Genomic DNA, 13,812 nt, shown 5'->3' with positions numbered 1-13,812 from the left:
TCATTAGTTAAACATACTAATTTTCACTTTCTCTAAATATAACATAGTTATAAAGCAAACAACTTGTTTATTGAAACCATCTGTTCTGCGTGTTTTCTCTTCAGGGCTTTGTTCCTACCCCCAACTGGAACAGCCTTTCAACTTTACACACAGACATTTACTCACATATCTCAGCACAGAAAGCATAATGGCACATATGGATTATAACATAACATACTGATTAATAAAACAACATAAAAATCCCACAGTATTTGTGTTCTTTCACAAAAAAGTGAAAATATGCCAAATGCTTATTTATTGCTTAATTACTCACTAGAGGCTTAAAGAGTGATCAAACAAATTTATTGAAGGTGCATAACAAATTGAAACTACAAGACATCATTCTTTGAAGAGAAATGCATTGAGCTGACACGTGGTGGTGGTAAAGGGGTGAATAGCAATGCTGAGATCTAGATGAATGTGGAGCTCTTCTCCTGATGACCACAGTGGATGGACCTACTGTATGACACAATTGGCTCAAGAGGGTTGAGATGAAAATACATTTGGTTTAAGACATAAAACACCCAGTCAGCTGATGAGTTTGGAGTAGAAGAGAGTGAGAGAGAGAATTTAATTAAAAGATATGATATAATGTGCGAGTATATAGAAGATGAGTCTTATTTGTTGAACTTCATATTTAAGCTTCGTGTCATACAAGCCATAAGGTTATATTTCTTAAAAGTGGACTGTGAGGTTAAAATGCACAGAAAACAGAACATGACATCAAATAACACGTCAACTGTAATAAAATAACAGTGCAATTTATAATCATGAAATATGAAAACATGCTTTTAAATAACATCTGAAGAAGAAAATTTAGTTGGATTAAGTACATTTCTAGTACATTCCCTTTCGAGATTAAACTCCAGGTCACATTCTTGGAGATGTTCCCCTTTTCACTACTACAGAAAGATGAGACATGACTTCAAATGCAGCACAAAAACAATTTAATAAATAGGCTAAAACCAAAATGCAGTTTTAAACATACATTTTATTTATTTTCATTATTTTGGAGTGAATCCTTTGGCTGCCAGGAATGGGCCCACTGCTCACCACTAAAAACAGAAAGGATTTTTTTCTGTTACTGGTTGTGGTTTTCCAATAAACTTACAACATTACCGAACATGTCTTTTATAAGTATAAGTTTCATTTTCCATCTATGAAGGAACACCACCTTCATGCATGCACTAATGGTGGTGGTCCTTCATAAATGGAAAAGGAAACTTATAAAAAGACATGTTCGGTAATGATGTGTGCTTTACACTTGTTTAAAAGGCTTGTTTAATCTGAAACAAAACAGATTAATCAAAAAATTGTAGCAAGAAAAAAAAGTTTAAGTAAATACATAATGAATGCATTAATTCATAAAGCAGAAGAACAGAATAATACATACCATACTGGACAGGGCTCCCAGTCAACCAGCATTTCTGCTTTGCCCTATCAAAAAGAGACAAATCAAAATCTATTCTTAGCATACGGCTATTATGTCTGGTTATAGACATTGAGTTTTATTGATTTTAAGTAGACACTCCTTACTAAACTGTAATTCAAAAAGACTGAACACATAAAAGGTATCTACCTAACAATAATGGTATGTATAATATGTATTTGCCAACAGTCAAGGAAGTTTCTAAATCCTATATATAACACTCTGCATACTGCCTACACTCCACGGTTCTTTTATGACTGTCTAACCTTTATCACTCTTTCTCTTAATACACTCCTGATGGGGAACACCTCTAGGCGAGTGTGGTAGGAGCAATCTGTAAACATCAAAACAGATTTCAAATATTTCTTAGATAGTTAGATTAGAAACAAAATAAACACAACCATGAAGACTTAAGTAGTGGCCAGACTTGCAAGGATGACAAGTGATGTTTATCACTAATCAAAACATGTATCATGGAACCAAATTACTCTTGGTTCTAATGTGGTATGCTTGCTTGAATAACCATACTGCTAAGCCACAGCTCACAACTAAGAATACTCCACTGCTGCTTCTTCTACTACTTGGCATTTTGGTTTAATTAGACTAATTAAGCCTGTTGGATTTTATAGGTTGTCAATTGTACTAATCTCAATATTACTAATCATTCCTATTCTATATCTATTATTAATAATCATGGTTACACTGGTGTACTACGCTGGACTGGACACAACATTTACATATTGTTGCCCTGTTGTTGATTTGACTGCATGTACAGATGTGGCCTTTAAAAATGCGCGTCTCTGTGAGCAGAATGCCGCGGAGACTTCCGAAATTCTGCGAGATCCCGCAGAAGGGGGGTCGGTGGGGGACGCAGGAAATATAAAAACCTGTAGAGGGCAGGCGTGTTTCATGTAGGCCATACTGACGACAATGTGTGTGCTCGACTTCATGCTGAGCGTATACTGTATGATATTGAAGTAACATGACACGGATTATCGATGTATAGGCGATAGACTTTGATGTCATACAAATGCATGCTTTTTGGCAAACATTTTGGTTACACTTTATTTTGATAGTCCACTTTAGACATTCTACTAACTATAAACAACTTTGCCACTACATGTCAACTAACTTTCAATAATTTGCAACTATACGTCAACTAACTGTCATTAGAGTATTAGTAGATTGTAAGGGTTGGGGTTAGGGAAGAGGTTTGGGTTAGTGGAATAAGTTGACATGCACCTGCAAAGAAACTTATAGACAGTTGAATGTCTGTTGAGATATCATCACAATAAAGTGTTAGTAGATATTAAGCAGACAGTCTACTAATTCTCTAAAGATTGGTAGTTGATAAGTAGTTGCAAAGTTACTTATAATTAGTAAAATGTCTAAAGTGGACTATCGAAATAAAGTGTTACCAACATTTTGTTGGCGAAGTTTTCACATATTCTTCATAAAAATCCGACTCAAACGCGCATCATTTGTCTTATTTTTTCGGTGTACTTACAGTAGAAGAGACGTGATGTATGATAATCGAGTCTTATAACAAAATAATTTGCGAAGACCTTTTAAGAGACCGAGCGCATTTACGCAATATCATTAACTAGTTTATCTAATTTTACATTTAGTTCATTTTTGCATCTGAACGTTTTAATAGCTTTAACATGTTGCGCTTTTCTGCATTACTGAACAGTAGGCTACTTTTTATATTATCATGTTTCCCTTTACATGGTATGAAACACGATAAAAAGTATGCAATGGTGTTTAATACATTTCACTGAGAATTTGTATAATATGTTATACTTTTGTACTAAGGAAATAAAATCATATTGTGAGTGTAAATATTCATAAATTCGAGGAGTTTCTGAGGTGTTTGTCATCGGCAAAATGCGCAGTTTCTTTGTTGCTAATTAAAAACCGTTGGCTATGTGATTGTTTAAAATTGACATTTTTTCTACTTATTATTAATTAATTTTTTGCCTACATTTACTCAAATAATATCAATGTGAAAATATAAGTAAATCATACTTCAAGTTAGGCGTAAAACTTACAAATTTTTGATGTCAAATAGAAATAATAATAATTTGAAATATGCAATTATTACAGTTTTAAAAACTTAAATATATTACTCTGACCTTTTTAAATATATTGACTAAAATAATCTGTAAATGTAATACTTATATTATTAAGGCGTATACATCAAATAATATATGTACATTTTACACAAAATATCGGTTCTATTTTTAGTAATTTATTTTCCAACTAAAAAAATCGCATAACTGCATTAAGAGATTTTATTAAGTTACTTTAATCATTTATTTTAGAGATATTTACAAAGCCACTGAATAATTTTTAACAGTGTGTACATTATGACCTTACGGTAGACTATTATTAAATGCATATAAATAAAAATATGTAAAACTAAATAAAAAAGATATCATACACAGACTGTATGTAAGCATACGTTTTCTTGTTCGGTGCACGTGGGTTTAAACGCCGTTTTTCTAAAGAAGAATTTTAAAACTTTATTGGTGGTAGTTGAGAAGAATTCCTTTTTCCATTTTTAAATAATTTTGAGCGCAATATAAATATATCATATTGTTATTCTTATTATATTAGAATACGCAATTTTTACAACATTTTTAACATAGAAAATATACGTTAAGCATGTTGTGTGTATTTCTTAATTACAAGCTTTTGATGAAATTGCACCAAAACTAAACGTGCATAAAAACATTAAAAAGTCATTTAAATAAGCGAAAAATCTTTTTTATGAGCTCAAAATTTTGAATATAATGTGCTATTGCTGAAAATTGCCCATCTCTAAAGGAGAATATTCATCTTTAAAGTTTAAGAAACAAAAAAGTACTGATAAGCATTCTCAAATATATATATATATATATATATATATATATTCTGCAAGCACTCATTTATCCATAATGATGTAATTTATTTTTTAATAACATATTGTCGCTGTCGGGCAAAGATACTCTCTGGACACCAAGACCATGTCTATGGGTTCAAGAATAACAAAATATTGGCCATTTGAAACTCGAAAGTCATCACTTTATTTTGTCCCATTGTTTTCCATTTTGCGGGTGATAAAACTCCTGTGCGCGTCGTTCAAATTCATTGAAATTTCGTTCACTTGTAGTTTAGCAAGTATGTATAATACATTTTCAATAATGTTTTTACACTGCACATCGTCTGAGGAAATCCGAAGTTGCGTCGAGGGGAACCAAGCTGACAGCCGCGACAGCAGAGATTGTCACGTACCTACAAAAGGGTATTGGAAAAAGCTTGCATCTGACCTGCAGCTATCATTCTGGCTTGGTGGGATGTCAGCCAGCGAGAGTCCTCTGATTCTGACCTTGTTCTTTTACTCCTCAGAGGGCATATTAAGTATTCATTGTATTTTCATTTTAACAGAGCAGCTATGGTTGCGCGTTTCACACACCTCTCCGAACCACGTTGTTAACACTATGCTTGTTCGACTTCATGCGGCGCCGCAAGAACCGACAGCCGGATGACGTCAGAGTACCGCGAGAATGATTCAAGAAATCATATTTCGCCTCGCTCTCGCGATACTGTGACGTCTTGCGGCTGTCGGGGCGCCGCATGAAGTCGAACTAGCCTATTGACAGCAGCAAAAGCTACGCATGCGCTTTTAACTTGTAAAACTCAAAGGTGTATGGGTAATGTAGTCTCTGCTCTCGGTGGGTCGAATTAGGTAGCTTGCATTGTGAAGGGCGCTTTGAAAAGCGGCAGCGCAGCCAAAGGATTAAATTAAGCCTCTGATTTAAACAGATGTGCAAATGAGCGTTCTGGACTGGTACGCTAACAGTACGATCTGTGCGCAGGGAGAGATGGTGGTACGCTCAAGAGCTATATTTGGAAGTGGCGGTACTGAGTACTGGCGCCTACCGGCCCACATTAAAGCCCTGGCGGTAGCAAAGGTAGACGGCCCTTTGAAAAGCAAAAGAAAGCTGATAAAAATGAGAGACCTACACTGAAATAAATTGGAGTAGGATTTAGGCTACTTAACAAAATCTAAACATTTTTCACTCAGAAAATGCTAGTAAATATAAACAAAATTATCAGCAGCTTTAACTCTATTACTTTTTCAATTTTAATTCACCCTTTGTTTCAGCGATGTTTATAAATATACTATATTTCTGCATTTTGATTACAAACTGTTCTACACCGAAAAGAAACTAATGTAATCTTCCTGATTTAATCACGTAAAACACAAGTCTAAACACAAGCACCACTTTTCTGAATGATGATAATCACAAACATCCCAGAGTTTGTAAACCAATTGTTTGTAAAACATATTTAATGCTAACTTTACTTAAAAATTCAGAAAATATTTTTTACAGTGTATAAATAAAAAGACATGAAGGAAGTTAATTCCAAAATGTAATTAATTGTACATGGTTTAGCTGCTTGTTTTAGCAGCTACCAGTGACACAGAGTCAAGAATTTAAAAACTACACATCCCTAGGTCTGCCAATTCTTTGCCAACCCCCAATGCTAATCGATCACCTCATCATCAGGGAATCAAAAGAAAACCGGTTAATCCAGTTTTCACCAGCGTGTTGGGTTTTAATTCCAACCCTTGCAGTTTCTTTGTTAAAATGCAATTTAAGCAAATAGGCCTAATACATACGCTGTATGTTATTTTAAATGAATGTTTATAACTTATAAAATTAAGTGGATATCCGGTAACTTAATTTGACATATGTTGATATAACCTATGCTCTCAAGTCCCACCATGAGACACACGCATTTCTGTCAGTTCACACGCTCACACACCAAACCTTGTAAGCTATTTATCACGCTGAGAAGTAAAATAGAACTTTTCCTGCTATACAATTAATAAAGGAGGTGCTGGTATACAGAGCATTTCTGTCGAGTTTAGCAGTAAATTTTTTAGGTGTGGTCAACTTTACGCAGTGCCACAAGAACCGACAAGCCGATGACATCAGAGTACCGCGAGAAATAAAGCGGAGGAGGTTGGTTTTAAATCGCTCTCGCTGTACTCTGATGTCATCCACTCATGTTTGAGTCTGTATCAGATGAAAATACAGATTTTGAGGAGCAACTTATTGTTTGGAGATTGTCAATGGACGTTTCTGAGTGGTATGTTTGTTTTTTCAGTGTGGACCTGCAAAACGCCAAATGCATAAAAATTAATTAATATTGTAATGTCTTAGCATGATATGTTTTCTAAAATGTTTAAAAATGAACAAATCAGTTGTGCGAAACTACACAGAATTTTTTTTTTATGAAACATATTCAATGGTTACAGTGCCTCATGGTGGGGTTGAACCCCTGGTTCAGTTTACCCCATCTGGTTCACTTTGCCCCACAGCCACCGTTCTGGGAAACTGCCTAGTTTAGTAATTCAGGCTAATCTTTAGCTAAATCATTCACATGGTTTTATACATTAGCCTATCACCAATATTTATGGTATGAATATTTAGACCTGGATAAATCTACTTTAACATAACAGCCTTTATACCTGGTATGTATAAATTTTACTTTGATAGGATAAAAACTGTTTTTTTTTTTTGTTAAAAAAATCATACTTTAATCATAACTCTTTTTATTTGTCCTTCTCTTTAACATAGCCAAATATAAATTATGGTTGCTACCTGTATTTGTGGTCACACGGCTACAAATCTGTATGGTTGCCTAGATAAAGGGGGTGGGTCAACTTACCCACTGGCTCACTTTGCCCCACTCTCCCCTACTTGGTATTGAGAAATGGGCATTGTTTATCGAAGCCGGAGCGCGAGCTACAAACTACAGAGCGAGTGCGCGGGTGCACAATGGTGAAAGAGCAACTCACGATGTAAATAACTAAACCAGTGCTCGCAGTACAGACACTTTATATTTTAGCGTACTGTGTACCTTCACTTTCTTTTGCGTGCCACCACTTCTCATGTTGCTGGTACTTTGCCTTAAAGAGTCAAAGGGCGTTTCTATGTGGCGCTGCGCAGACAGTTCGGCAACGAAGACATCAAAGTACCGCGAGAGCAAGTCGAAATGTTACAAATGGTCCGACTTTACCTTTGCTCTCGCGGTACTCTGATGTCATACGCCGACCAGTCAGCGCCGCACCATTTAAAGTCGAACACACAAAGCGTCAAGGCAGGGGCGCTTGAAGTCATTTTGAACAGGGGGTGCTGTGAATTTTTTTAACCAAAAAACCTATGAGCCTATAGGCCTATTTAAAATACAATAATAAAAATAAATACATTGAGATTTACTACTTTATTGTCATATACACTTCAGGGCACACAGCCAGGGTCTGAAACACACAGACATCATCAGTTCTCAGATGAATATGCGCTATTAATCAGAAGCAAAAATACTTATACCAGGGGGAATTACTTTCGTTACAATTTACATACAACATATTATTACAACATATAATATTAATTAAACTTCACAATTTTCAATGTCAATGCGGACGAACATATTTTACTTTCGTTTTTAAGTTAGGATCACACGTCGATTAACAGATGTAAAATATTCTCACATTAACATACCTAGTATATTTTTATATAGATCTTTTTTTTACTAAATAGTACTATTACTGTCTTTTTTAAACTTATTAATAATTCATAATTTGAACAAAAATAATGATGGGTTTAGTTCTGATATTGTATACTTTTATAAAGAAATACATGGTGTATAATTACATTTTTAGAATAGGCTTTATATAAGGTTTGTACTGTAAAAATACTTTATTTGTTACAAACAAAAGATAAAGAATTTACAAACGTGTGGAGAGCCATTTCAGCACTTGGACAGCAAAATGTTTTTTTTAAAAGCATTACTTAAAATGTTTTCTCATCTCACCATATCTACAGGTGCAGAGTCATTATATACAATAAATCCGTTGGGTAGCATTTAAAAAAAAAAACATTTAAAAGTAGATGCATTTGTTTAAAGCAAAGCATTTATTTACTTAGCTACAGATGAAGCAGCTCTTTAAGCCTTCTAACGTCTCATAATTGGTCATCATTTATGTCCAAGAGACTCAATAATAATCTGTTACATTTTAATCCTTTTTTAATATTAAGAAGCGTTTTTGTGCTGCTGCGCATCCATGTATGTAATAAACAAACCCGCGTTGTCATTCCGTTAATACGCATATTATCAACACGCTCTTTACTCGAGCAGAAAAAACTCGCGTCGCGCATTGCGCCGGTTGTATAATAGAGATTCCAAAGTCTCTCATGAGCTAGGGGACGAATGTCCAGGGAGTTCAGTATTTCTGTGTGGGCATGCATCAGGGAAAGGTGTGTGAGTCTTTTCTGGGTCATGGTGCTGCGAAACCAATGTCTTCAAAAGACGCAAGGCAAAGAAAGTGCGCTCGGATGAGGCCACGGATAGGCACAGACAGTAATAAAAATTAAAATCCAAAATACACGTAATAACCTACGTGTGTCAAAAATAATTTCCTAAAATATTCATAAGTAATATATCAATTGTGCAAAATATTTTTACTTAAAAAAAATATATTTCTCGCCTTCCCGCGACCATGCGTCAAGGTCTGGAGGAAAAGGATACCTGCCCGGATCCCACGCACGCATCTGCAGTTATATACATTTTACAAAACCAGTATTCATTAGATTTTAAGAACTTTTTTGCCACTTTTAAAACTGTAAAACTAAATAAAAAAGATATCATATGCCGAATGAGCATGTAAGCATATGTTTTCTTGTTCGCTCCACGCAATACGGGTTTAAACGCGTTTTTTTTCTAAAGAATAATGTATAAACTTTATTGGTGGTGGTTGAGAATAATTTATATTGCAGAATAATTTTATATTCTTAATATAAAAGAATACTAATATATTTTTACAACATTTTTAACTTTAAAACATACATATAAAGATGCTTTGTACAATAGCTTTGCTTCTGACAACAATTTTCTGTAATAAATCAGTAAATCAATCACAAAATGTGTTGAAAGTGGCGAATAAAATGCTTGTCAATTCAAACAAAGGTGTATAAAACCGCTTTAATTAACAATAACTAAACTGTGCTCTTTTGCATACCTCTACTTTTCTCATGTCTTTCTTTATACCACCTTTATTTTTTTTTTAAATCTTGCCACTTTTAGAAATAATTTGTTTGCATTTTTTGTATACTGCACACTTTATTTGCATCAACTATACCCATAATAACATTTTCTACGTTTTTCTTTCAATAAAAATTTATTATTGTCTTAACTTAAAACTTTGTTTCTTAATTTATAAATTAGATTTTATATAAATAAGTTTTAAAAGTGTTGACTGCGAACGTCTGAGATAAGATATCTGGAAGGACCTATAATATACGCCTATAAAATATGTACATTTTAAATTAAAATGTCTGTTCTATTTCTAGCCATTTATTTTGTTTTGACCAACTAAAAAATACATAAGTGACATTAAGAGATTTTATAAAGTTACTTTTATCCATTATTTTAGTAGTATATTTACAAAGCCACTGAATATTTTTACTGTTATGAATAACGGCTGAAATGATTAAAAAAAATCATAACACTGACTGCCTATATGCGCAAGAAAGGTATTATTAAAGTTTTAAATATGTAAAACTAAATAAAGATATCATATGCCCACTGTACAGTATGTAAGCACAGGCCCATGTTTTCTTGTTCGCTCTGCGTGGGTTTAAACGCCCGTTTTCTAAAGAATATTTTTTAAACTTTATTGGTGGTGGTTGAGAAGAATTCCTCTTTCCATATGTAAAGCAATTTAGCGCAATATACATGTGTCATATTATTGTTCTTAATATATTAAGAACAATAATACTTATATATTTTTACAACATTTATAACTTTAAAACATGTATTTTTATACCACATGAATCTCTTTAAAATATTAATACTTTTAGAAAAACTAACATAATTATTAATATTATGAACAAACAATGAAACGGTGTCAAAATTCGACAACACAAATAATTAAGATATTCATTGTAAATAGAGTTAAGTGTATTAGGCTCACACTAAATTATTTGTTGCACTTAGTATAAATGCCCATTGCACGTACAGTCATCTTAATATATGTATGCGCTGTTATGCTGGCAATAAGGGGTTGACGTCACTTTGCTGTTTTAATAGAAATGTTAAATATTCAGCAATGCCCTTATTAACTTCTGGAAACAACCGCAATGACAACGCATATAAAAATTTAGTTTTTTATGCGCCACCTGGTGGATTTTCTGTGAAGCGAAACACATTAAGGGAAAAGGGAAAGTAGCCCCCCCGAAAACACTTGCAGAATTCTGCGTGACTCCGCGAGACGATTTGGCGAATGCCGCGGGAGAAAACGCGCGTTTTTAAAGGCCACATCTGTATTGTAAATATTGTATTTATTTGTAAGTCACTTTGGATAAAAGTGTTTGCTAAATGATTCATGAAATAAATAAAAGTGTGACAACCGCTTATTGTCTGTTGTAGTAGTTAAAAAAAAATAGCAATTGAAATAAAGCAAATAAACAGGGGTTAAGTTGCAATGTATAACAAAGTATTAATCATTGCATTTACATGCACTTACTCTTTTGTGGCCTTTTCCTTTCAGGCATATGCCTTGGTCCTCCTGTGTGATATAAAATTACAGTCCAGTCATATATCCACTCAGAAAAAAACACATTAACAATAATTAGACAAAATGCACTTTGTAATGTCTTTTCAACATAAATATGTGCCTAGACACCCCTGAAATATAAGACAAGACCATCCTCTCTTTCAGTTAATGTGTGTGCAAACACAATGTTTAATTTGGCTCCACATTTTACATTACGTGGAGGCTCATTAGAATAGTAATCATAGTAGGCTTTGAGAATACTCCATCTGAAACGATCTGTTTCAGCCAGGGTCTGCATAAAGGACCAGTTCAAGATTAATAAGGACTTTTAAAAAAAAAAAATTATGCAAAGCTACTCTAGTGGAGTATCATAATAAAAATATAGAACGGTCAATTAACATAATAGGTCCCAGCTTACTGGTGGAGAGGAGACAGACGAAGACAATCAGTATGCACATGAGGATGATAAGGAGGCCATGATGGACAGAGGCCAAGTGGCAAATTTGGCCAGGATGCTGGGGTTACACCCACTGATCTATATAAATGACTGGATTGCTCATGACGTCACAGCTGTGAAGCCACCGCGCCGCCATGTTGGAATACCCAAACATTCTATTAAATCAATGGACGCTATCAGATTTTAATGATAAAACATCACTTTACTAGTCTTCGTTTTTATATCTGAAGTATCCCTGTACATTATAACAACACAAACGTCCTAAGCATGTACATAGTTATTTACTGAAAGTTGTACATTTTAGTTTTTAATCAGTTATTATTATACATTCATCTTCATTACTGTATAAGATCAGCGGACAGACCGCAGCATATTTATTATGACAAACATGCTCATTCTGAAATCTAAATAAATAATCATACTTTGTACCGTATGTGTATGCAATAATTTGCTGGTTTTTTAAATGTTATCAAAACTTACAAGTTACCTACACTTATTTAGAGAAATAACGCTGACAGTGTAGCTGAATGTCAAAAAAAAACTTTATTTATACCCGTGTCATTAACAGAATGCAGCAGACACACTCACCTTAACGTTTTTTTATAAAACCATTTTCCTGCCCGGTTAAAACATAAACATTGCAAGTAACACCAGAATTAACAGTTAATTTACGTACACGTATCTTTAAATTAATCTTGCGTGACTGATACGCTGTAAAGTGGGTGAATTTAAAACATGATTTTGAATGGAAGTTAATGACGCTCTCTGCCGGTTGGGTATACCAAGATGGCGGCTCGAACTCTGTGCTGGCTTCACCTCACGCTGTTACGTTAAGCGTTCTATGCGCTATCCAGTCATTTATTTTATTACCGAGGTCCTGACTATCTGTGGTCATTAAAAATCCCAGGGTGTCCTTTGAAAAGAGTAGGGGTGTAACCACTGATCTATACAGTGGTTACACCCCTACTCTTTTCAAAGGACACTCTGGGACTTTTAATGACCACAGAGAGTCAGGACCTCGGTTAAACGCCTCATCTGAAGGACGGACAAACATTATTTACATACCTGACTTTTTCTTTTTGCAACTTGCGACTGTGCCCCTTGCTGACCCTGTGAAGACAGCTGTGGGTTTGGAGAAAGAAAATTTCTCATATACCAAATAAATCTTTACCTTATTATTTAAAATATTTGAAGATCACAACATCGCACAAGTGTGGCAGTATTTGTATTAAAGGACAAGTTCAGTATTTTACACTTAAAGTCCTGTTTTCAGATTGTTTATGATGAAATAGAACGGTTTTGACTGAAATTTGGACATGATGCTGGCCTGAGAATTTTCAGGTGTTTCTTGTATCACCTCCCACCTCTACAATGGCTGTATAGGTGCACTGGAACAATCCTTCATAAAATGCATTAAAATGTTAACTGTTTAAATTTGTTCTAATTACCTTGCCCCACCATGGGGCTCGCCTGCTCCACCTGCCCCTCCGTGGGTTCCGCCTGCTCCACAAGCCCATCCGTGGGTTCCGCCTGCTCCACATGCCCCTCCGTTGGTTCCGGCTGCTCCACCTGCCCCTCCGTGGGTTCCCCCTGCTCCTCCGTGGGGCTCGCCTGCTCCACCTGCCCCTCCGTGGGGCTCACCTGCCCCTCTGTGAGGCTCGCCTGCTCCACCTGCCCCTCTGTTGGTTCCGCCTGCTCCACCTGCCCCTCTGTTGGTCCCGCCTGCTCCACCTGCCCCTCCGTTGGTCCCGCCTGCTCCATCTGCCCCTCCGTGGGGCCTGCCTCGCAGGGTGTGAGCTGCAGAGTAATCAGCTGATCCTCATTGCCACTGGAATCCTGGGTCCATCCTGTGCAATTTAAACAGTTGTTGTGTTTTTCTTATTTAAAACATAGAGGTTAACAATACGCTTGATCTGTACCTGTTTTAACTGTTAATGTGTTTGAATAATATATACCAAATTTTCCCCAACCAGATTTTAAGACACTTTTGATTAAAAATGAACTAATGAGAGTCTACGAGATGTACTAGATATCTATTACATATTTGATTGATTTTCTATGACGATAACCAACACAATATATCAGGGGTCGGCAACAGGCGGCCCGCGGGCCAAAAGTGGCCCGCCAGTAATATTTTCTGGCCCGTCGGATTAATTTGAAATCCGTTTTTTTTTTTTTTTTTATCACACTTTTTTATTTTAAAATAACAGTTTACAAAAATGGCCCCGTGTATCATTCCTTCATTCGTTTTTTCAAATCAAAACCAAAAAAAAGAAA

General features: G+C 35.2%; 1 protein-coding gene across 7 annotated transcripts in view; it reads right to left on the bottom strand.

Annotated features, from left to right (window-relative positions):
• Positions 1-1,012: 1,012 nt before the first annotated feature.
• The window catches only part of LOC135718303 (uncharacterized), a 32,835-nt gene continuing 20,035 nt past the window's right edge, over positions 1,013-13,812 (bottom strand). For 4 of the 7 annotated variants that reach the window (XM_065240651.2, XM_065240652.2, XM_065240653.1 and 1 more), the window contains 6 exons: positions 12,984-13,382; positions 12,601-12,657; positions 11,049-11,090; positions 1,735-1,802; positions 1,433-1,476; positions 1,013-1,094 (listed from right to left, as the gene is read on the bottom strand). In XM_065240651.2, coding sequence (XP_065096723.1) covers positions 1,031-1,094; positions 1,433-1,476; positions 1,735-1,802; positions 11,049-11,090; positions 12,601-12,657; positions 12,984-13,382 — 674 coding nt within the window. In that variant the 3' untranslated portion in view covers positions 1,013-1,030. Of the gene's footprint in view, positions 1,326-1,432; positions 1,477-1,734; positions 1,803-11,048; positions 11,091-12,600; positions 12,658-12,983; positions 13,383-13,812 lie in introns of all 7 variants that reach the window. The other 3 variants (XM_065240648.2, XM_065240650.2, XM_065240649.2) reach the window with 3 other exon arrangements.

The sequence above is a fragment of the Paramisgurnus dabryanus genome, chromosome 10, assembly GCF_030506205.2.
Source record: "Paramisgurnus dabryanus chromosome 10, PD_genome_1.1, whole genome shotgun sequence".
In the NCBI taxonomy this organism is placed as follows: domain Eukaryota; kingdom Metazoa; phylum Chordata; class Actinopteri; order Cypriniformes; family Cobitidae; genus Paramisgurnus; species Paramisgurnus dabryanus.
The sequence above is the reverse complement of the archived record's forward strand: the minus strand, read 5'-3'. Positions and strand labels throughout refer to the sequence as shown.